Source organism: Grampus griseus (genome assembly GCF_964374135.1).
Source record: "Grampus griseus genome assembly, chromosome: 11".
Lineage (NCBI taxonomy): Eukaryota > Metazoa > Chordata > Mammalia > Artiodactyla > Delphinidae > Grampus > Grampus griseus.
This window is the reverse complement of record NC_139005.1, coordinates 2223293-2248926: the sequence shown is the minus strand read 5'-3', so window position 1 is coordinate 2248926 and position 25634 is coordinate 2223293. Positions and strand designations below refer to the sequence as shown.

Below are 25634 nucleotides of genomic sequence, written 5' to 3'. Positions count from 1 at the left end.
CAGTCTCACTGGCTTTCTGACATTCCTTTTATTTAGAAACCTGACCTTGTCAGAGCTTTTATTATGTGAAATAAACCTTCAGAAATTCAGAGCTTGAACCCAGGAAGTGATGTGGAGTTCTCTATTTCTTTGCCTCTAGAATCATCTTGAAGACCATTGTTGTTTTGTAAAGTTATATGAAGAGAAGTAAGGTGAACTTTGCCTACAAAACATTATGTAATAATTGTTAACCTTACTGAGTCATTTCATTGATACTTAGTATCATATACTTACTTATATAACAGATAAAGTATGTTACTTTCCCCATAAAAGAAATTGAATTTATATATAATTTAGTTTCTGAAGAAGTCTGTTGGATAGATGTATATTCAAAAATATCTGCCTATTAAAACTTTATTTTAAAATGTGAAAATATGATGGTTCATTATCAACTTTTTTTCAACTCCTACTCTTCAGAAGATATACCTGAAACAGTTTTCAGCCTCAGTACTATTGACACTTCGGGTTGGCCAGCTCTTTGTTGTAAGGACTGACCTGTTCATTGTAAGATGATTTAGCAGCATCCCTGGTCCTACTCACTGGATGCCAGTAGCATGCCCCCTTGCCCACTTCCCCCCGGTTGTTACAACCAAAAATGTCTCTGGACATTGCTAGATGTCCCCTATAGGGCAAATCATCATTCTTGAGAATCACCGATCTATACAACATTTCTGTCCTTTCAGCCTTTAACTGTTATGTTAGAGAGTTGTAGCTGGAAAAATAATTTAATGCTGATTATTTTATAAGCTTTCACTTTCTGAGGAGGGTATGACAATTTGAAAACTTGAAATCTTCACAAACACTCTACTCTCCCCAAAGGTGATGACAATAACAACAGCAAGAAAGCCATTCTTTTTTTTTTTTTTGTGGTACGCGGGCCTCTCACTGTTACGGCCTCTCCCGTTGCGGAGCACAGGCTCCGGACGCGCAGGCTCAGCGGCCATGGCTCACGGGCCCAGCCACTCCGCAGCATGTGGGATCCTTCCGGACCGGGGCACGAACCCGTGTCCCCTGCATCGGCAGGCAGACTCTCAACCACTGCGCCACCAGGGAATCCCAAGCCATTCATTTTTAAGTGGGCTAGAATCCTATGTTTTAGTAAGAAAAACATTGAACACCAGTAATTTGCACATCCTTACAAAATAGTGTTCCTGGGAAGAGTTATTTAAAGATGAATTTCCTTTTTGCCCTCCTTATAGGAAACAGTTCTTTTATTGTCTTTGGCATCTTAATGTCTGTCCCAAGAGGGTTTTTTCTTATTTCTTTTTTTGTTTAAACCATAGTGTGCAAGCCTGTTCTTAGAAATGTCCTATAATTTGAGGTATTCGGGCTTAATTTCTTTGGAAACATTGGAAACCTGGTGTGTGGAATCATACACTCACTCTATGCTCATAATTCAGTCTGAGAACTCAAGTGCAGACCGAATTATTTGTGTGTGTGTCTGTAGGATGTGCTTCACTACACTTCTTACATCTGCAGTAGGTTTGTGTACTGCGGGGCGGGTGGTAAGTGTGTGAAGAAAAGGGCTCTGGTGAGTGGCCTTTATAGACAATTACAGTTTATTTTACCGTTTTAAAAATGTATTGAATATCTGTTTTTTACTGAAAAGCCGCCTTAAAAGTGAAACTGATCAGATGGAATGTTAATGGCAAGAGACTAGCTGTTATATGAATGTTAACCTTACAGCTACCATACAGTAGGGGGCAGACAAGGATTTTGATCTTTTTTAACCCATCATCCTATCTTACAGGTAGATGGCATTATATCTACTTTATTCCTCAGTAGTCTCTTACCTTTTCCTTCCGTTTGTTTTCAATATATCAGTTTATCTTTTATGCAAGGCTCTATTTTGACATTGTATAACACTAATCCATTTGAAACAGTAAATCAATAGACACTTGATCCTATGCCAGCTTTTATAAAGGAGTTGTAGTGTAAGATCTATAACATATTTGATGGAACAGACTAAGACGATTTCTTTCCTCTCCCCCCACCACCTACCTACCTTTCTTTCTTTTTCCTCCCTCACCTCTTACCCCCCTTCCACTTTCTTCTCTCTCACAGGTCAACCCCTCTGCTGTTGCCCTCCCCATGAATCGCAGCTTCTCCTCACACTGAGTCTGAATCATTCTTTTAATTTAAGGTACCCCAGAGTTCATGGCCCCTGAGATGTATGAAGAGAAATATGATGAATCCGTTGACGTTTATGCTTTTGGGATGTGCATGCTTGAGATGGCCACATCTGAATACCCTTACTCCGAGTGCCAAAATGCTGCACAGATCTACCGTCGAGTGACCAGTGTAAGTCTTGTCCTAACTGACTGGTGATCTTAGGCTAAGAAGCTGTATAACATCAAACCGTGCAAAAGGGAACAACACTAGAAAGCATCACATGGAGTTCACCGCTCATCTGTGTCTCGTGTCTCCTCTTCTTATAAGGACTGGTCAGATTGAGCTGTGGCCACCCAGCTCCGGGTTGACCTCATTCTAACTAATTATACCTGCAGCGATCCTATTTCCAAATAAGGTCACATTCTGAGAAACTGAGGATCAGAATTTTAACATATCTTTTGTGGGGGGGGCGGGCGGGGGACGCAGTTCAACCCGTAACAGTTCATGGGTTCATCCAACAAATATTTAAGTCTCTATTATGTTCCAGACTTCTTTCTAGATCCTAGGTATTGAATATTATAGTTAAGTAAAACACAAACCTGTCTCTCAAGAGCTTATTACTAGGCAAAGGAGAACAAACAAGTAAACCAGACAGTTACCATAGTGTATAAAAGCAGTTATTCTAGGGATAGGTATGTAACAGAAGCACATAGAAGTAGTGCCTAATTGAGTTTGGACAGGTTAGGAAAATTATGTAAATAAATAGGGAAAGACTAAGAGTTGCATGTGAAAAATCTTTGTATGTCTACAGTTTGAAAACAGGAAAAAGAAGAGACAAGGGATAAGGGAGGAAAGTGAAAGTTTAGACTATACTTGAGCACTGGGGGAACCATTGCAGCCGCTATAAGACTTGGTAGGTGTCGTAGGAATTCCCTGGCGGTCCAGTGGTTAGGACTTCGTGCCTTCACTGCCAAGGGCCTGAGTTCAATACCTGGTCGGGGAGCTAAGATCCCACAGGCCACGAGGTGCAGCCCCCGCCCCCTGTCCCCCCCAAAAAAAAGACTTGGTAGGTGTCATAAGATCAGACTTAAATTTTTAAAAGAGTTTTCTGGCTGCAGAGTGGAGGATGGATTTATGAGGAAACACTAAAAAGCTGAAAACCCAGTTAAGTGGCTATTGCACTAATCTGAAGGAATAACCGATAGACTGAAATAAGGAGTTAAAGTAGAGATGGCCAAAGTGGATGGACAAGAGATTGATTTTCTTTATGAATTTGAATTCAATTAAGCTAACGTGTTCTTTTCCACCTAATATTTATGAAAACAATAATAATGTGAAAATACCCTTTGTAAATACATATCTTCTTAAGGAGATCAAACTGAATATTAAACCTGATTAAGAGGTTAAATACATTAAATTTTAGGACTATAAAATATACAGTTTGTACGTAAAATGGTTTGTGTAATTTATTTACTAACTTACTGTCTATAACTTCTTCACTCCATCACACTCTAAACCAGGGATTAGCAAACTATGATCCATGGGCCAAATCCAGCCTCCTACCCATTTTTGTACAGCCATGAGCTAAGAATTCTTTTCACATTCCTAAATGGTTGAGGGGGAAACCAAAAGAAGAATAATATGTGATGACCTATGAAAATTATATGAAATTCAAATTTCAGTGTCCATGAAGAAAGTAATGACACAGCCACTTATTTGTTTCTGTATTATCTATGTCTGTTTTCACATATTACAGTGGCAGAGTTGAGTAATTGCAACAGGCTCTGTGGTTCAAAAATCCTAAATTATGTACTGTTTGGCTCTTAACGGAGAATGTTGCTGACTCCGATTCTAAACACATGACACCAGAAAGAGAAAAACAAATATCGTATATTAACACATATATGTGGAACCTAGAAAAATGGCACAGATGAACCGGTTTGCAGGACAGAAATAGAGACACAGATGTAGAGAGCAAACGTATGGACACCAAGGGGGGAAAGTGGCAGGGTGGGGTGGGATGAATTGGGAGATTGGGATTGACATATATACACTAATATGTATAAAATGGGCAACTAATAAGAACCTGCTGTATAAAAAAATAAATAAATTTCAAAAATTCAAGAAAAAATCAAACACATGACACCAGAACTTCTTAAAAAATTCTCCTCTGAAGAGTTCTGTAACTAATTTCTAATCTGCAAAAGTGGTGATAATGTTCTACTAGAATGCTATTAGCCTCTGTACTTGGAGTAGGCAGGAGAATCTCAGTGTGAGCAAGTAGTTACTTAAATTATTAGCTCTGATAATTTGTGGGCAGTCTTTTCTCTCTGTTAAGAGTAGAACTATCACTTTAATTCTGTGACGAAAACATAACAGGTTTTAATGTAACACCCATTTTTCACTGGCCATATTTATTCTTTCTATTGCCTAAGAATAAATAGCATCTTAAACCCAGTACTACTGCTTGAGGTGATCATTCTGGATTTTAAACACAAAGACTTATTAACAAATATCTTTTATTTACCTCCCAGCAGTACTGAATGTTTTGATAGTGAATAGACCAGAAGAATGAAGTATCCATCAGATAGCCATATATTTAAACATTCTCTACTGTCTCTCAGCCACCAGCCTCCTTTGTGGGTCTTGCAATATTTCTACTTTGAAACTTGGTAGATTTTGTTGTGAACCATCAGACAGTGCTTTGCTGTTAGAGACACTGCCTAGGCATTACCGGGTTGTCTAGTGATAGGTGTCTCTAATTAATCTTGTGAATTCAATTCCTGACTATTTCTCTAAACAAATAAAGGTTTTTACTTAAAATATCTCGAGGGATCATGGAATTTTAGTTTCTTTATGTAAAATGAAGTCTAAAAAATAACTCTACTATTTAAAGAAATAAAGTTATAAATTATATGGTAGGACTGTTTTTTTTTTTGGCTGTACGCGGGCCTCTCACTGTTGTGGCCTCTCCCGTTGCGGAGCACAGGCTCCGGACACGCAGGCCCAGCGGCCACGGGTCACGGGACCAGCCGCTTCGCGGCATGTGGGGTCTTCCCGGACCGGGTCACGAACCCACGTCCCCTGCATCAGCAGGCGAACTCTCAACCACTGCGCCACCAGGGAAGCCCTGTTTTGTTTTTTAATGCAGAATTTATGGGTGACCTGTATTAAATTTTACCTTGTTTTATACCTTACCCACCAAATATGTTTAACTGGTTAAATATAATGACTGTATAGGATGAGTAGGTGAAAAATAGTGTAAACCCTATTGATTAAATCTACTCACCGGAGGCTCAGGGCTAAAAGCAGTGTTCTTTGGCTTCAGACTGTCAGACACAGCACTGCCATAAAATCAGATAAAAGTTTATATAAGCAATAATTTGATAAAAGTAAAGAAAACAAATTAATTTGATTTTTAAGATAATGCATTTGAGATACTGTCTAATCAACAAATGAATCTTTATTTGCAAACACAAACTCCAGCTCACTTGAGAAGAAAATCCCCTTCTCAAATGAAAAAAGTGTTTGGCGTTAGTTTAATAGACCCTAGAAAGACCAATATCACTGTTTCCATAGTCTTAGTTAGTATTTACCCTTTTTTCAGTTTGTCAATGGGTTGTGTTTTTTTTCTTTTTTAAGATAAAGTTCACATACCATGAAATTCTCCATTTAAATCATTTGAAGGTGTAAAATTCAGTGGGTTTTAGTGTATTTACAGTGTTCTGCGATCGACACCACTAATGCCACTCCATCACCCCAAAAAAGAAACCGCACACCTGTTAGCAGTCACTCCACATTCCTCTTCCACCCAGCCCCTGGCAAGCACTAATCTACTTTCTGTCTTTATGGATTTGATTTGCCTGTTGTGGACATTTCATACGAATAGAATCATAAAATATGTGGCCTTTTGTGTTACACTTTGTTTCTGTGTTATGCTTTGATTTAGCGTAACCATTTTTAAGGTTTATCCATGTTTTAGCATGAATCAGTACTTCAGTCCTTTTTGTAGCTGAATAATATTGCATTGTATGAATGTAGCACATTTTTAATGTTCAACAGGTTTTAGTTCTTTCTATTTCTGTAGTTTCTTCCTCCTTTTCTCATTGTTTAAACTGTTTGAACCTATAGCCACCCTCACCTCTGGAGAGGAATTGGGAACAGGAAGGATGAAATATACAGTGTTTTAAAAGGTATTGTCCTAGAGCCCGACTTATTAAATCTTTGTTTATAGTTTTGTGTTTGTAGCATAGCATATGGCACATTGTAGGCACTCAGTGATACTTTGAAGAATAAATGATTCAATTAAAGGAATCCCAGATATAGTCAAGTTAGACACTATGTCAATTTGGGACAGTTGAGTTTACCCTGCAAAATAAGGTCACCTTAGAAATACTAAAATTATCCTACTAACGTGGAATTGAATAGTAGCAAGTAGAAACTGATACAGTTTATATATGTACATATACAATATATTTTTGTAGAATGGGAAAAGCTGTTTGGTACAACTAGAGCAGAAAACAATAACTTTAATAGAGTCAAAATTCCAGGACTAGAAAGGCATTTGAAAAAGTCATCTATTCACATGCTCTTCCATCAGTTCTCAAATCACTATTGAGATCTTTGCTGTGCAAAGTGCAGTCCCCACAACCAGCAAAATTGGCATCCTAGGACACTTGTTATTATAAAAATGTAAAATTTTGGCTGCGTCCCAGACGGATTGAGTCAAAACCAGCATTTTACAAGATCCAAAGATGATTTGTGTGTACATTAAAGTTTGAGAAGTGTGAGCTACAACAGTGATCACCTCAGGTCCCTTCCAGTTCTGTATACCTTATTTTTGGTTAAATTAAAAAAAAAAAAAGGCTAAATATTGTATATCAAGCATTATTTGAATAAATTTTTGTTCCATTGTTCATGGAACCTTTTTACTAGCAACCAAGTTGACTTAGAAATCTAACCCTATTTAATTGCATTTTTTTCTGCCTATTCAAGAGTTGCTTTTTAAAAACGCAAAATAGTAAGTCAAGCCGTGGAAAAGCTGGAATAAAAAGCTTGAGGAGTTAAGTCAGTTGGAACTTTTGGAACCCTTGGTCTCTGAGGATACTGCAGGCATTTACTTGTTCTTTGTTTTTCCTCTCAGCTGTGAAAACTGAGCTCTGTATTATCTACAGTCCGTTATTCTGTACTTCAGTTATTATATTTCTTATCTGGGAAACTCTGTCTTGGTTTCACTAACCTCCATTCCCATCTTCTGGCTTCCAGTGAAGAATAAAAAGGGCTATGTCCTTTTTTAATTTTCTGAAGTTTTTCTCATGTTTTGGGTGCTGAGATAAATGTGTGGGGAGTTTACCTTGATTATACAATGATTTATATGATTGTATAAGCATTAGTGGTGACTCTATTGAAATACACCTTGAAGTATTGTACTTTCCCTTAAGTTTGCTTTGGGTGTAAATTGAACTAATTTTTTAAAGGATATGTCAGCATTGGTCTGCCTAACGATTGCATATTTATTAAGGAAACATGTTTGGTTATCCATCGAGAGATCATCAAACTCCCTAATGCAGACTGCCCCCTGCCACTCCAGATTCCTGGTTTCCATCCCAGATCTACTATGCTCCGCCTGTTTACCAATAGTAGTCAGTGAACTGCCCCCTCCTAAACTCACAAGGCCTCCTATGGGTTTGGCACTATCTTAGAAATGGGATACAAAGAAGAGTGTTTAACAGTCTAGGATTACTTTTTCAGGTTTGAAGATCACAGAACTCTAGTCAGTTGAATCATAAACTCTAGTTCTCAGTTTCTTTTCAATTTATTTTAACGATTATTCACTTACTTAACAGCCATTAGTTAGGTGTCTTCTGTGTGCCAGGTTGAGGATACAGCAGTGAACAAGATATATGCTTCAGTGTTCTTTCACCTTCTTGTAGGGAAGGTAAACATTGAAGTAGTAAATATAATAAAGCACGTGGATTTTATAGACATAATGAGGTACAGGGTTTTGATCTCATTGAGAGAGTCAGAGACAGTATTCCTGAGAAAGTTGGTTTAAATTGAGAGCTTTATTGGCCTGTGTCAGGGATGCTAAGGCAGATCTGTATGAAGGAATGAGCCAGTAACCCCGGTCATCTGGAGCTCTTTACCAGAAATATTTCTAGGGTTTTTTTTTTTTTTTGGCTGTGTTGGGTCTTCGTTGGTGCACATGGGCTTTCTCTAGTTGTGGCGAGCAGGGGTTACTGTTTGCTGCGCTGTGCGGGCTTCTCATTGTGGTGGCTTCTTTTATTGCAGAGCATGGGCTTTAGTAGTTCCAGTGTGCAGGCTCTAGGGAGCGTGGGCTTCAGTAGTTGTGGTGCGCAGGCTCAGGAGCCGTGGCACATGGGCTTAGTTGCTCCACGGCATGTGGGATCTTCCCGGACCAGGGATCAAATCCATGTCCCCTGCATTGTCAGGCGGATTCTTAACCACTGCACCACCAGGGAAGTCCTAGGATTCTTGAAAAAAGTCATGCCAATATTGTTGCCCCTTCAGTATTTCCATCATACTCAACCTCTGTCTTATTAATATACTATAATGATAACTATATTGATATTAACTGTTGTCCCCCCCCCCCCATGAGAACTGAGCGTCTCAAGGACAGGGGTTTTTTTCCTCTGTAGACCAGTTCACTACTACATGTCTGGCCTTGCAGTGGTACAACTGCCATGTAAATAGCAGATGATAGCAGTGTAAATATTAACACATATACATCCTATGTCTCAGACATTGCATTAAACACTTTGCATTATTATGTAATTTAATTCTTCCAACAAACCTCATTGGGGGTGGTTTACTACTACTGCTGTCTACACTTTAAAATAAAAATCTGAAGCCCAGGATGGCTAGCCCATGATTACATATCTAGAAAATAACAGAGTTATTCTGTTATTCTGATTCCAGGTCCCCTGCTCATGTCAAAATTCTGTACTGAATTCATAAATGTCTAGTACAGTGTCAGTCTGTGACCTGAGGGCATTTAAACCTGTCTGTGTAAGTGCCAATGTGAAGGGGTAAATGGGTAATGTACCGGCTTAATAACTATATTCTATGGTGCACTGATAAAGAACTGTTGTGTGTCATTGTTCTGCACATGCATTTCATTCAGGTCTCAGAGAGGCCTTTCCTGCCCATCCATCTAAAACAGTCTTAGGTGTGCACACACTTTACTTCTATCCCCTATGGTTTTATTTTTCTTCATGGCTTTTATCACAGCCTAACAGTGTTTATCTAAAGCCCCAATTAGAATATAAATTCTGTGGGTTGTGGGGGTTTTATTTGAGTTGTTCTTGGCTGTTTTCCTAGTGCTTAGAGCCTGGCAGGTAATAGGCACTCAGTCAGTGTTTGCGAGATGAATACACGAATACAGAACTATAGGGAGTGAAACACAATGTTGCCTGTGGAGGAAATGGGCTCTGGAGTTGGGTCTGCTTGAGTTCAGATCCCAGCAATGTCATTTCCTAGCTGAAACCTTGGGCAAGTTAATTAACTTCTCTGAGCCTAAGCTGGTAATGAGGATTAAATGAGAAAAGTGCCTAAATCAGTTAGCAGTCAGTACTTATTAGGCATTGCCATTATTACCATTAACATCATTATGACATGCTTAGTAGTGAAATAAGTTGTCTCTTGTTCTATTCTTTTACCTAGCAACATTCAACAAATAGCAGTGTTTAAAATGTGTTTAATGAACTTAAAATAAAGCCGTTTTAAATGAGTGAAAATGAGCTCACATTTATTTATCATCTTGCTTCTTGCCAATCACCTTGCAAAGTGCTTTACATATACTATCTTATTTTAATCTTTTGTATTTTGATAAGTAGATAATACCTTCATTTTACAGGTGGGAAGACAGATTCAGAGGTTAAGCATTTTGCCCAAGGACATGAAGGAGAAATACTAATAGTAGGGTCAGAAATCAAGCATCTCTAACATAACACTAATACAAACCTTAAAATGTTTTCCTTTTCCTGTTTCTGTTTTGTAAACTTTTTTCCCTAGATTTCAAGGGAAAAGAAATTTAGGGTACGTGGGTAGCATAAGTCTAAGATTGGTGTCACAGGTTTGAGCCCCTGTTTAACAGGGTTCATGATCCCTGTTCAAAAGAGAAAAACTTATCTTGAAGTTTTCTGCCATTGGCAATGAAAAGATCCAAATAAGAGTAGTAATGTACTTAGCACAATTTTTGTCTGCTATTAAAAGAATAGAAACTATGGTAAGCAGTGGCATCAGTTTTTTATATGGAGGATAGTGCATTTGAGATTGGAGCAGTACACAAGCTTTCATGTATCCAGAGAGTAATGAGCCTTGGGGAGTCATGAGGTCAGCTAATTTCCTTGGATAGAGCTAGTTGGATTTGGTAGGGAGTTTGAAGAGGCTTGTTTTCCAATGGGATCATAAGGTATGTTCAAATTCCTGTAAACTAATGGTTCATACCAGTAAGAATCTGGCTGAATCCAGCCTCATAACAACCAAGTTAGAAATAATGGGGATTTTTAATTACTTTGTTTGTGTAATTTGACTTTGTCACTGATTCCATTAGCCTTTGGATTGCAAGGTTTGAACATTCTGTCTGGGAAAAACAGAATCAAAGCAGTTGGGGTGAAATTCCTTTTGGCTTTTATATAACAGATTGCATTTCGCCCTACTTTTTTACAGAAACAAGTGAAGCTGATTCCTAATTATAGATAGGGTTTGAAAAGTTGGGAAAAACTTCGTATTTTTTTCTTTAGCAGTTGGATTTTTTTTGTGTGTGTGATATCCCAGAGATCTAAATCCACTGGAATTAGCTGAAATGATTCCTTTATAAATTTTATTCCTACTTCCATCCAACAAATTTAAATTATACACATAAGAGAAAACTTGGTGTATCATAGGGTGTATCTTAGGAACATTTTGCATGATTTTCAAAGTCATTCTATTACTGTCCTGTGATTTGATTAATATTAAAGGGTCTTAATCAGACCATTAATCTTAAACCAAACAGTTGGGTATCATTCCCAACATTTTCGGTGCTAAAAAACAATTGTGAAATCCCTATTTCAGAATTTCACAGAAAAGCTAGTTTTACTTATCCCAACTGAATGTTGATCTATAATTCACACAGCATTAGACTACAGAATAAAAACTGATAGGATATAGAGAGATGGTTTCTGCTGTGCTTAAGTAAATTATAATAGTATTGAGTTTCTTGGTATCTTGTAAATAATTTATATGCCAGAAGATTCATACAGATACTTTGTAGTTGCCACCTTCTCTCTATGTGTGATTTGAGGTATACCTTGAAAGAAGGGTAGGACTCAGTTGACTGAAAAAGGGAGCAGTAGAAAGAATATTCTTGTGAAAATGTGCATTAAGTATTCAGTGAAAAAGTAACTAATTTGGCTGGACTTATTTGGGGGGGATAGGAGCAGAGAAGTAGGTAGAAGTTGACTTGTGAGGGCTTCTCACCCCAGATTAAGGAAATCAAAAGCACTATAATGTGGGCTAGAAGTAACACTGAACTAGACATTGTTGAATCTGGATTCTAGTTTTTGCTTTACCATTGACTAGGCCCTTACCCACTAGAATATAGGCTCTATTTGTTGTATTCTAGGTGCTGAAGGTAATGCAGTAAATCTAGTAGGTGTCTTATACATACTAGACTAGACTGGACATGACACCTTGTAGATGCCAGTGAATTAATGAATTAATTCCATCTTTGACATGGCATTAATCTCTTTGATCTACAGTTTTCTCATTTGAACAAGTTGGGACTCTAACTCAGATTCTTTCTAGATCTGTGATCCTGTGGTCATCTTGTAGGTGTGGAGAACTGTTAACCATATTTGAGTAATGTGTTGTGAGTTAAATGATGTCAGATGATTGGAAATGGTTAAATGTCAGATGATTAGATGAAGCCAGATGATTGAGCTGGCCACAATGTAAAATACAAATTGGAGAGAATAGAAACAGTGAGACCCATCTTAAATTGGTCTAAGTTTAAAGAGGTGAGGTGTTGATAATCTGGATTTTGGTGGTCACAGTTGTTATGCAGAAGAAGCAATGATTTTGAGAAGTAACAAGCCAGTAAAAATCTCATTTTGTCCAACCAGAGATCTTTGGCTTTTGGAGGGGCAGTAGGAGTACTAGCAGCAGAACTATATATGAGCTGTTTTAAACATTTCTCATTGTTTAAAGAGCTCCTAGAGAATAATAGTACTTAAATATTGTGGGAGAAGAAGCATCCAAGAAGACTAAGGTTTCTATTCTGGAAATAATGATACCGTTGAAAGAAATGGAGGAGATCCAGAGAAAGGCACTGACTTGAAGAGAAGGAAGAAGTAGAGTTTAGACATATAAACTGTTAACATGTATGTGAATGGTATTTTTATTGTATACATTGAAAACTTTTCTTTTGATATATAAAAAAAGGCTCATCTTCATAGATCTAGATATTTGTGCCTACATTATACCACTGTCCAAAAAAAGCTACCTCATTTTTGGTTTTGTTTGTTGCACAGTAAAGTTTAAAAACCTACTCATGTGTTTATGTCTGATGAACCTCTGAAGCAGGGAGCGTGGTGCCCGTTTCCTGGCTCTTCTGTTTTCATTTAGCTTAGCATAGTCCTAAGCAGCTTTGGTCAGACACTTAAGTCAGAGGCATTGGTGGACCGCATTGCTGTATTTATGAGCAATAGCTGGCATCCTACACTGCCTACTTAGTGTACTTTGTAGTGACAAATTGTGTTGAGCAAGAGATCTGTGGCAACTACTTTGAGACAGCTTGTTAGAAATAATAGTCATTTCTAGCCTTTAGAGTAGAAATAATCCTACCAAATAACTTCTAAGCCCTTATCCTCCTGTTACTGAGTAATTAAAGCCTTAGTACCCACTGTCTTGATGGGGATTCAGGCTTACCAAATTACAAGGGATAGCACTTTGTTATGTTATCCATTATAATATTGCAGTGAACAGTGCTTTTTCTACCATCTTTGTTAATGGCATGAAGAAAAACCTTTCCTTAATCACTAAAATCAAAGTAGTAGTCATTTGGCTCCATGAGATCTTCCTGGCAAATAGAAATGTCTTTAGGTAGATCTTCATATTGAGGCTTTTAATAATAGGAGGGAACGGAGAAGGATAAATTCTTATCACTTCTGGGTGATAAGAAGCTGTTCACAGCTATTTAATTTTTTTTTAACGTACCATGAGACAGTGGTAAGGCAGTTTACCTTAATGTCACCACTTTTTAAATTAGGTTAACAAGAACTATTATGCTCACTTTTCAAGTGAGTTTAAGGAATATGGCCCAGGTCACACAAACTTGGTGCATGAGAGGTTGAACTAGGAACTCATTCCCAGTATTGGGATTTCCTTGTCCAGTGTTCTTTTGGCTGTATATTCTTAGTTTACATTTTGGTCATTGAATTCGTTCCCCATTTTCTTTTAAAGCATAGTTTCAACATGATTAAGGGGAAGGGGGTGTTTAGATAAACAGATTTCTGGTGTAGGTTTTGATGTCAAGGAGGCAGAACCTGTGGACATAATGGGTGGAGCTTTGAGCAAGTAAAAAAAATCTTATTTTGCTTGTTTAGGGATCTGCTGCTGTTGGAGGAGAAGCAGGAGGAGGAGTAGCAGACGAAGTTTCCTTGCTGTTTGGCATGTAGTTTTGTTTAAAGGGCCGATCTAGAATAAGTACATTGTTGGCTCAGAGGAAACTTATGTCTGAGAGTTGGGGAAGCATGGCTAGTGTTAAACAAGAAACGAAACTTCAGCCTGATTTTGATGTCTGCCTTGCTTATGCTGTGGGCTAAGTTACTCTGTCAATTTACATCTTATATATTTCCCCCCTCATTTTCCTCTAACTATAACAAGTCTATTTTGCCTTTTCTGATGGATTTTACAAAGAGAGATTTTTGTTCAGTGTTTGTCATCGTAAATTCTCATTGCTGCTGCTGTCCTCAAAAGGATTGTGTAAATGAGGTGGGTAAGAATATCCAGTGTATACAAAAGGTATGTTGTAGCCATTTGATGATATGTGTGGAAAGTTTCAGTTAAAGTATTGAGAGTGTTTAGTTCAGAATGCTTTTTAAAATAAGTTAGTTTTGTAGTTTAGTTAACTTACACAACATTTTGTATGAGGAGGAAGGAGACTTTTCTCAATTCTGAATGGTTAGGAAAAGTTTTGCTCTTATGAAAAGGAAAATGTTACCTTAACACATTTGAAACGTAAGTTTTTAAGAAGCAAGTGCTGACACTCTTTAAGAGGTAGAAGATTGAACCAGAGAATACTATATTATGACTCACTTATATTTTTATTATGACTCACTTTTATTATTCCAGCAGATTAGTTGCAAACTATAAGTATATAGAATTGACAGAAAAACTTAGTCTGTAAGATGCATGTATGTGTTTGGGATTTTTCTTAGTTTAAATAAAGCAACATATTTTATAAACATTTTTATCAACTCTTTTTTTTAAAAAAATATCAACTCTCGGTGTGCCCTTGGAGAGTCACAATTGTTGTTATTGTTTTCTTTTTGTACTCCATTTAAGACTGCACAAGAGTCACCTTTGTTTTTTTGTTTAAGAGAATATATAATTTTATATAATCGCAGAAGTGTCTTAAATGAATGTACGTTAGCTGTTCAAGAAGTTCTTTTGTTTAATGCAGAGAAACATGTTACTGTCCCATGTCAAAACACATAATATGGCACTGCTGCCTAAAGAGAGATCCTGTGAATTACAACAGTAAGGAAGAATATTTCTAGAGCTGGCAGGTTGCTAGCTCTGGAAGGATGGAGTGACAGGGTACGTGTCTTTAACTAACTTAATTTTTCTTATATGTAAAACATTAGCCCAATTTATCTGCCTTAGCACTTTTCTGTTTTGTATTTTTGAACCTCATTCAGAATAGGTGAGCAAAACTTGGCTTCTGCTGGTCAGAACAGGACTAGAATAGGACTCTCTGGGGCTAAATCAGACAGTATAGAAAAGAGGTGACATTTGAAGGATTTTCAGACTCTAAGTTGATTATCTTTGTTGAAATACATAAATTAAAAGGAAAAAAGATGAAAATATTATCATTAAAACATTTTCTCATCATTATTTTGTTCTGTCTGGTGCTTAAATCGTGTTTTAGAATAATCTTAAACCAACTTTTTAATTTTAAAAAATTATCAATTATAAAAAAATAGAGTTCTCTTATCTCTCTTTTAATTTTTGAATTTTATTTTATTTTTTTATACAGCGGGTTCTTATTAGTTATCCATTTTATACATATTAGAGTTCTCTTATCTCTTAAGAACAAGAAGCCTCTAAGTATGATGAGTGCTGTGTATTGAAACGTGTGCTTGTTTATTTTAAGCAGCTTTCCATCATGTGTCCCAGATGCGTTTTCTGTAGGTCACTTTCAGGGTCATTGACGTTTCATGCTCATTGTTACTTTTTTTTTTTTTTTTTTGGTCATTTTTAGGATATAATCCCTAGATATTCTTGCTTCTTTGCAAATGATTCAGAATACTTCTGTTAGATATTTTGATAATTCTGGTTTCTTGATGGTTGCTGAGATTTCTTCTTGTCTTTTTCATTATCTCAGTGGGTAATGTTTTAATACCAGCTGCTGGACTGTCTCCGTTTTATTGGCTGTCTTGGCACCTGCAACATTTTTTAAGGCAGCAGTGGCATCTGAATATGTTGTGTAGCATTGGTATGGAATTTTCTGTACCTAAATCTTGGCTATATGTTGAGAAAGCAGCTTAACCTAGCAGAGTCAACATGTTATATGATGCGTAGTTGCTGGTTTTGTCATTATGACCTTATATCTCATTTGTTCAACTAGCATTTCTACTTGTAAATAGGAATTCCTGTTTGTAAAGTCATGAATGTATGTATGTCTGCATAGGTAGGATTAACAAGAGGGTTATTTTTAAGGATAACCAAGGATGAAAGCAGGTTCACTGTGGATCTTAGTGATTATTTTTCGAAGAGAATCCTTTGCTTCCTTTTAACTGTAAGCTTTATTATCTTTGGTGATGGCCTTTGAAGTCAGAGGTGTGCCTTAGGTCAGCAAACTTAATAATTCAAAGAGATGTCAACCTAGATAATCACATATGATTCTAGTTCCCATTAATATAGTTGGACAGGTATTATCCCCATTTGCTAGAGAGGGACTCTGAAGCTCAGAGCTGCTTCTGCTTGTCCAGTTCACAGTGATTTCAAGTCTTCTGTTACATCCTTTGATCTTTCCAATATGCCTATGCTAAATTGAAACAGAAGAGTCTTTTAATATAGTCAGTATAGGTGTGATTTATTAACTCAGTATGTAGAATTTTATTGCCAGAAGGCTAAACTACATTCCTCTAAAGTGTATGTGTTTATGGAAGTAGGAACATTTTTTCTAATCATAGTCTATATCCTCTTTTAACTACTTCCCTGTAACATATGGAATGTCTTTACATGCAAAGGCCAACTGTGTATTAATGTCCAATTTTAGCAAAGAACAGTCCTTCAGATAATTTTCTGCCAATAGTGAATGTTCTAAGAACTTAATATATGGTATTCTAGATTGTTTTTCCCATTATATTCATAAATAGCATCTTAAAAGTTTGCTTTTATATACTTTTACATGTTTATTGTAGAAAAACAAATATAAAACAAAATTCCCAGTGTTTCTACTACCAGAGAACTTTTAGTGAGTATCATCCTTTTTTTCCTTAAAACAGTTCCTGTTTTCTTTAGCTTTAATTTGAAATACCATACCAGCTTGCTCAGTTAAAGCATTCTTCTGCTTCAGCAGCATTATTTTTTGTTTTCACTAGAATGATTATGTGAAGACAAAGACTAGTTGGAAAACTTAGCTGGCCTTGAAAAATAAAAAGATTGAGGAAAATACAAATACTTATCTTTGTAGTCATTACTTAGAAACAAACATTTTAAATACATGGATTTTTAACTTTAGGGTCAGCCTTATTAGACAGTTTCGTGTTGTGGAAAGTTAGCCCTAGAGGGAGACTCCTCCAAATCAGGACTTTTTTAAAAAAAATGATTGATTAATTGATTGATTATTTTTGGCTGTGTTGGGTCTTTGTTGCTGTGTGCAGGCTTTCTCTAGTTGTGGCGAGTGGGGGCTACTCTTCGTTGCAGTGCGTGGGCTTCTCATTGTGGTGGCTTCTCGTTGCAGAGCACGGGCTGTAGGCGCGCGGGCTCTGTAGTTGTGGCTCGCGGGCTCTAGAGCGCAGGCTCAGTAGTTGTGGCACATGGGCTTAGTTACTCCGCAGCATGTGGGATCTTCCCGGACCAGGGCTCGAACCCGTGTCTCCTGCATTGGCAGGCCAATTCTTAACCGCTGCGCCACCAGGGAAGTCTCTTCCCCTTTTTAAATTAATTAATTGATTGATTGATTTATCTTTAGAACTTTTGAATAATGTAGTGAGTAATTGATGAGAATTATCCCACCACAACCCTAGTATTTAAAGACTTTAGAGCTAACCATTTGATATATTTCATTTCAATCTGTGAGAGATTACACACATTTCTGTGATTTATCAAATTATATCACTAATTCTAATATATATCATCACTGAGACAGTAGCTTGTTATAATTTATAATATATTCTAACTTTTCTAGTCCTGTCTCCTGTTTCCTACTCCCTGTGTGTTATGTGGTTATAGACTTACCGTGCCACTTGCACAGTATATCGGTGTTGCTACTTCAAATCAATCCATGTGGTTACTTAGATGAGGCAAGAATAGATAATGAGATGTTTTTCTCCATACCACCTCTCAGACAGGAGTAGTTTGTTATTCTTCTTTCTTATATATATTTTCCACACACTGTTGAAATTTTATTTGCAAAAAATTTACACTTTGTGAAGATTCTAAAATACTACTGTGATACTGTTTAGTATTGAATTTTCTTCGGAGATTAATTGGAGAGCTTGTCTTTCGTATGGGTCTGATGTATCACTTGTGATTTTATGTTTCATATGTACAAGACAGTTTGCTCTTCAGTTATCCAGTTATGCCAAACCAATCCAAATTCTTCTGGTTGAGGTTGTTAAGGTATAACATAGACATATAATATATAGAATACATATATATAACATATAATAATAGAATTATTATATAACATGACATATATAATATAACATATAATAATAGAATACTAGAATACTTGCCAAAATAGAATAATAGAATACTTGCCAAACTGAGCATGCGAATTCATGCCCATAAATGTTATGCTGATTAATGTGTTAGGGAACGAGGTTGAACAGAAGATCTTCTAACCAATTAGAACATTTGGCCTTCTTTTTAGCCAGTAACTTCCATTACCTGAAACACAGCAAAAGATGTTAACAACAGCCTAAATTTTTCGCTAGCCATATGAAGCCATGGAAGTGAGTGACTCCACTACCTTAACTATTCCCTATTGTTATCTCGAAGGGGCTAAATTGCCATTTCCGAGCTCTAACCCTGCATGGACTAGATCCTGCAGGCAAATCAGAAAAAGGCCAGGATGGTAAGAAGGAATCTAGTAGAACCTTAAGAGGCAAGTAAAAATAAAGTTCAAAGTCCCTGTCTTTGTTAACCTGTTTCTGTCGCTATTTTTATGATTTTCAGGGGGTGAAGCCAGCCAGTTTTGACAAAGTAGCAATTCCTGAAGTGAAGGAAATTATTGAAGGATGCATACGGCAAAACAAAGATGAAAGGTAAGTTGTCTCTTTTGACCTGGGTATTGCTTAAACAAAAACTTCAAGTGTAATAGGCTCTCAATAGAACACTCAATCTAAGGTGTATTTAATACTTTACTTGTGATTAGTTTCTCTGTTTATGTCTTGTAATATCTTTTTTTTTTCTTTTTTTTTTTTTGCGGTACACGGGCCTCTCACTGTTGTGGCCTCTCCCGTTGCGGAGCACAGGCTCCGGACGCGCAGGCTCAGCGGCCATGGCTCATGGGCCCAGCTGCTCCGCGGCATGTGGGTTCTTCCCGGACCGGGGCACAAACCCGTGTCCCCTGCATTGGCAGGTGGACTCTCAACCACTGCGCCACCAGGGAAGCCCTGTCTTGTAATATCTTTAAAAGTAGAGTTCTGTCCATTGAAGGTAGTATTCACATTTGGTATACTGAAATGTTGTAAGAATGTGGTTTGGTAGAGTTTAATTAAACCAAAACCACCTTAAACATAGCTGCTGTATTCAGTAAGAACTACTTACAGCATCAGCATGATTTGTAAAACTCAGTAGGGTTCTGTCCTTAATGCAGCAGATCTGTTCCTTAGTCCTTTACCCATTGAATTCTAAAAGATGAAATAAAACATTGGCTCTTTAAAATCAACTCAGCTATGCAGGTCTTGATTTGCTGTTACTATGCCAGAACTGAAGAAGAGCAAAATGTCAAAATTCCTTTGAGTAAAAAGAGACGACTTCACCCAGAGCTTGGGAGGAGATCTGGCTTAGTCATTTATGCTTACAGAGGACTTTTCTCAGAGGAGGGGCAAGTATCTGATCTGCCATATAGCTGATTCATCACCCGTTAGGCATGGCAAAGGTCCAGTGTCTGTTTTTGAAAAATAATCTACTTTCACCATCCCCCCTCACCCTCCAAAGAAGAAAAAGTAGACCAGGTAGTGCAGATAGAAATTGTAAATTGAGCATAATCTACCTCCTGAAGAATGCGAGTGATCAGGTACATCAGCCAAATTAAAGAATTCCATATCTTCACTTCTCCAGTCTCATATTCTTTCCACAACTTTGTTATTTGGAAGAACTTAACATCATGATCTTTAAGGCTTTTTAGTAGAAATTTAGTTGGGTTTCTATTTTCATATACACTGATTAAAAAGGAGAGTCTTTAATCTCTTTAAGAACTTTTTTTAAAAACTATAAATAAAGGAATATTTGTCTCCAGTCTTAGAGTGTGTTACTCTTGTTTCTTTACTGGATGGAACAGTTTACTAGATTACTGGTATTTTGAGACCATTTATCTAGAGAAAATTGTTCCACAATCAGACTTCTGCTTGCCTAGTACACAAGGTGTTGAACAAAGAATTGAGAGGATATATTGGAGTAAATAAAGGTTGCTGTAGTAGAAGTTAATGTACTAGAAATAAAAAGATTTTCGAGTTTTGATTCCACCATTTATGACTTTTATAACTGTGAGCAAGATTGTCAGTCTCTCTGAGGATCCATTTCCTAATAATCAGGAAATGATATTTAATTGGATGTTGGTCAAGGATCAGATGAGATCATGCATACGAGATTTTTTGTTAACTATAAGCACTATGTAAATGATTATGTGATATTTTGAAGCTATGATATTCTATGTATTACTCGCTATTATTAGTACAGTATTAACTAAGATGAGATTAGATTATTAGATTTTAAAAGTATCACTTTGAGCTCTTATTCATAAATGAGATTGTTCTGATGTTCTGTAACTTGAATAAAACTATAATCACTGTTCAAATGGAGCAATGTAGAATGAGTTACAGAATTTCCCTTGTTCTTCTTTTTGCAGTCTGTTTTCATTATTCCAATAACAATAATCAGCCATACTTGAAAAGTATCTTTTAAATCTAATGGTATTTTGTTTTTTGTTTCTTTCCCCTCTCTTTTGAAGATACTCTATCAAAGACCTTTTGAACCATGCCTTCTTCCAGGAGGAAACAGGGGTACGGGTAGAATTAGCAGAAGAAGATGATGGCGAAAAGATAGCCATTAAATTATGGCTACGTATTGAAGATATTAAGAAATTAAAGGGGAAATACAAAGACAATGAAGCTATTGAGTTTTCCTTTGACTTGGAGAGAGATGTGCCAGAAGAGGTTGCTCAAGAAATGGTAAATTAACACTAATCAGCCATTTAAAAATTGATGTAGACTTATATACATTGATACTGTTGAGCAGAAAAGCAGTTTATGAAGCAGTGTGTATGGCATATTCCACTGATATAAAATTGTGTTGATTAATGGCCCTAAAAGCTATTTTTATTTTAAGAGACATGTATAGACATAGATACGTGTATATTAGGAGATGTATATAGACATAGATACGTATAAGGATGGATGGACGGACAGACAGGCAGGCAGGCAGACAGACATACAGAAAGAGAGAGAACAAACCAGAAAGCATTCTGAAGTAATTTTGAAAGTCTGTAAGGTTGACTGACTCCTAATTAGTATAACCTATTTAGTTAGAATGACAAGGTATGTTTTCTAAATACTGATACAGTAGCCTTTGATCAGTCATCTGGATAAACCCTATAAATAGATCACACATTGTTTTTACTTCAAAGGGAGTTTTCAAGATCAATTATTAGTAGGCAGCCCTTGGTGAATCATTTTTGAAGTATGTCTAAAAGATCACTGTTCAGAAAGGAAACTCTTCACCCATCTTAGGCTTGCCATGGTGACTAAATAGCCATTTACTGTGCAAAGATACTCACAGACGGTCTCTGCTAGAATGTGTTAGAACCATTCAGTACTACTTACTTCTGAGAAGGGGTCAGGTATGAAAGAGGTACTTATTTTTAATTGTCAGGTTTTTATTTTTAACCTTCATATATTTACCACAGTTGTCTTATCTGGTTAAGTGGTTGTCTAGTGAAAGGAAGTAAAAGCAACACAGGTTAATATTAATATTAATATTGATGGTTACATGTGAGCGGGAAATAGAGTGAATATAATAGAATGAGCCTTTTGGTTTAAAAACTTTGATGTTGGGACTTCCCTGGTGGTGCAGTGGTTAAGAATCTGCCCTCCAATGCAGGGGACTCGGGTTCGATCCCTGGTCAGGGAACTAGATCCCACATGCATACCACAACTAAAGAGCACCCATGCTGCAACTAAGACCTGGTGCAACCAAGATAAATTAAATAAAAATTTAAAATAAAAATAAATAAATAAAAACTTTGGTGTTTAGGTTGGTTCCCCATTGTTTTGTTGTTATAGTTAGTGAAGGTACATGTACCCCATAAGTTTCTACAAAGATAATAGCACCTACCCCGTGAGTATCTCAGAATATGGTGGTGAAGTGCATAATGCAGACCAGTAGTTTCACAGTTTGGTTAAGACCAGTCCTTAGAGAGTTCCTTCTTCCCCTTCTTCTCTACTTTTCTCCCCAAAAGTACCTTTTTTTGTGTTTGGTTTGTTTTCTTTTGATATCCTGTTGCTTCCTAATGTACCCTTTTATCCTTCAGGTAGACTCTGGGTATGTCTGTGAAGGTGATCACAAGACCATGGCAAAAGCCATCAAAGATAGAGTGTCATTAATTAAGAGAAAGCGAGAACAGCGTCAGTTGGTGCGGGAGGAGCAAGAAAAAAGAAAGCAGGAAGAGAGCAGCCTCAAACAGCAGGGGGAGCAGCAGTCCAGTGCTTCTCAGGCAGGAGCCCAGCAGCCCCCTTCGACGTGCACTGGTGGACCTGCGGCCTCTACCACTTCAGCTTCTGTTTCCACACAAGTAGAGCCGGAGGAGCCCGAGGCAGATCAGCACCAACAGCTGCAGCACCAGCCACCTGGTGTGTCTGTGTTGTGTGAGTCCTGGGGGAAGCGCGCAGGGTTGCTAAAGAGACTCCTAGTTGACTTTTTATCTTCGCAGTCATCATTTCGCACTGACCTCTTGGTATTGAAGTAGAAATCTAATGTGTCAATAAGAAGTTTGAAATGGTTGCCATCTACCTTTCTTACGTCCATAGCTAATAGAATATGGATGGGACAGTGAGGAAATAGGATTAGGATATAAAACAATTCTACAGGTTCCAACATCTTGAAAGTTCTAATTTGTAGATCTCTACTTCTTATAATTCCTTAAAATATAATTAGTAGTGAAAAATAACAAGTTTATCTTAGCTGCTTATTTTTGAACCCACTAATCCGGTTCAGCTCTTTTAGCAAAGCTGAATAACGTATAAACTAGAAACTAATGAGACTGCTAGTTAGTATTTTCAACTACCTTCTTAATACTAAGGACCCACTGGTCTCCACAGTTAAGACTTCGGAAGCTGTCAAACTTCAGGCTGACTAATAACATTCTGTTTTATTCCCCTTGTTCTTCAGGTGGGCAAATACTGCGATAGGGAATTTTTTTTTTTTAAGACAGAACTTTTTTCTGTATGGATCCCTCATTTAAACATGGAAATCTACTTAGTAAAATTAGTATTTATTTTTTATTTAGTTCAGGTCTGTGCAAAGAAAAAAACCAATTAACCGTAAAATCAGGGGTTTGTGATGGGAAAATGTGAACCTTCTTTTCATGATTTGTCTCTTTGTCTTGTTTTTTGGCAATTTATTTCTCCTTCAGCTGACGGGACGGTTGACAGTGGTCAGGGATCTTCTGTCTTCACAGAGTCTCGAGTGAGCAGCCAACAGACAGTTTCGTATGGTTCCCAGCATGAGCAGGCACATTCCACTGGCACCCTCCCAGGGCACACAGCGTCTGTTGTCCAAGCACAGGCTCAGCCCCATGGGGTATATCCACCCTCAAGTATGGTGAGTAGCTGTGCAAGAGAGTGTAAGCCTATAATGTGTTCAGTTCAGACTCTTCTGCCAAATTAGTAACAGCATGAGTCCAGAGTAAAAAATACAAATGGCGCATTACCAAAGGAGGCAGGTTTATCACAGAGTATAATCGGAGTCATTCAGGCAGGGGAGGATACCTACATTAATGTGTGAAGACACTGTTTACAAGATTTAAACCAATCTGCGTTTGATTAAAGATAATGCTCTCTTTAGCCCTTCAGTGTTGAAACTGTTCCAAGCAGTGTAAGACGGGCACACAAGTGGTTTGGGGGCGGGGGCAAGGAGAGTTTTTCAGAAGTTACTTAAAAGAATTACTGAGTGTTTTCTGTAAGGTGTCTTAATGTATAAAACACAGGTAAGACTTTAGGCCATGATAGAATGCTGCATGTGAGTACTCTATAGTGAAGGAATGACCATTTAATTTAGCGCTTGTGTTCAGTCATCAGTTGCTGTGCGTGTTCTTGCCTTAAAGTCTGTGTTGGACGTGAGTTCCTTCCCCAGTATATGTTCATTTGCTTTTTCCCTTTATTTTGGTATCTGTTTTATGACTGATTTATTTTCAGCATCAACTTATAGAAATTATATCCTGAAATATTTTATACATTTATATCTATGCATATATACACACACATACACACATATTATTACCCATGTTTTACATTAGCCACTCTTGCTTCTCATATAGAGAATGTTCAAATAGATCATTAGATAATACCCCATTTCTTACATTGACCCTCCGTGAAGTCTTCAGAGGTGAATAAGATGCATTTTCTGCCTCAGGAAGGAACTGAGAATTACTGGTCACTGTAGGGCCCTTGTTTAGTGAGATCTTTAGGCAGATACATTGTCCCTCTTTCTCAGAAAGCTTTTAATCTGAATTCGTGGAACTCTTGCTCTTCATTAAATGAAACTCTGTCTTTTTCTGGTAAGAAAATACTTCTGCTTGTTGTGGTCTCTTATCCTACAGCTTGGAATAAAAGATGTTTGGCTAGGTCTCAAGGTGGATGGCCACAGTAACAGAAAGAAAACTTCCAATGTACTAATGTTCTAACAACCTACTTCTCTAACCTTTAAGATAAGTAGGTAGGGTAGAAGAGCTTTATACAGACTGTACAGGTGTATTTCTGTGATCTAACAAATATTATTTGTCAGCATTTCTTGTCACTTTCTACTCTTGTTGATTTCTTCTGGATCATCATAACTATAGATTTTTTTAAAACTATTTTTAATCTCTTGGCTTCCCTCATGACAGGGTTTATGAACTTTGGGTCTCTGTTTTAGAAAAGGAAATGGACTGATCATTTATGAAGATGTTAAATATTTGCGCCACAAATATAGCTACATTTGATGCTCTAAAAGCAGACTTTAATGAAATATGACAGTCTTCTTGCCTTTTAATGACAATATTCTGTGGAAGTATTATGAAGAGTTATTAAATATTGAGGATTTTTCAAAACTTTTATAATTATTCCTTTCTAATTCCAGAAAGAATTTACTGTGGCTTGCAACAGTATGTATCAATTATAAGTGGAATTAAGAATAAAAGAGAAGCAAGAGTGGGAAAAAAAGAAAATGTAATCAGTTACACAGTTCACAATATCTGAAAGGAAATAACAAATTTGCTCAGGACAGCCTTGCAGCGTTAGATTTACTGCTTTGTAGCTATATTAAAACCTTTATGTTAAGGTGCTTCAGACTTTCTAACTTTGTAAACCAAAGTTGAACCTCTGATGTGGCTGAAAAAAATTTAACGTTACTCTTTAGAGATTCACATTTCAGTTATTTTTCCATTGACTACTTTAATAAAAATACAGAATGTTTCCTGTATCTATTACGAATTATGTATAGAAAGCTAATGCTCTTCCTAGTAGGAAATGACTTTTTAACTTATAAAGATAGGCAAGTGTAATAAGTACAATACTGTGAGCCAACAACTTTTTTGTCTAATGCCT

The 25634-nt window shown here is 37.1% G+C and overlaps 1 protein-coding gene across 28 annotated transcripts in view; it reads left to right on the top strand.

Moving 5' to 3' along the window:
- WNK1 (WNK lysine deficient protein kinase 1) overlaps positions 1–25634 on the top strand; it is a 135934-nt gene that overhangs the window by 69003 nt on the left and 41297 nt on the right. For all 28 annotated transcript variants that reach the window (XM_082665261.1, XM_082665249.1, XM_082665269.1 and 25 more), the window contains exons 4-8: positions 2183–2340; positions 18787–18875; positions 20786–21005; positions 22364–22697; positions 23465–23652. In XM_082665261.1, coding sequence (XP_082521387.1) covers positions 2183–2340; positions 18787–18875; positions 20786–21005; positions 22364–22697; positions 23465–23652 — 989 coding nt within the window. The remainder of the gene's footprint in view (positions 1–2182; positions 2341–18786; positions 18876–20785; positions 21006–22363; positions 22698–23464; positions 23653–25634) is intronic.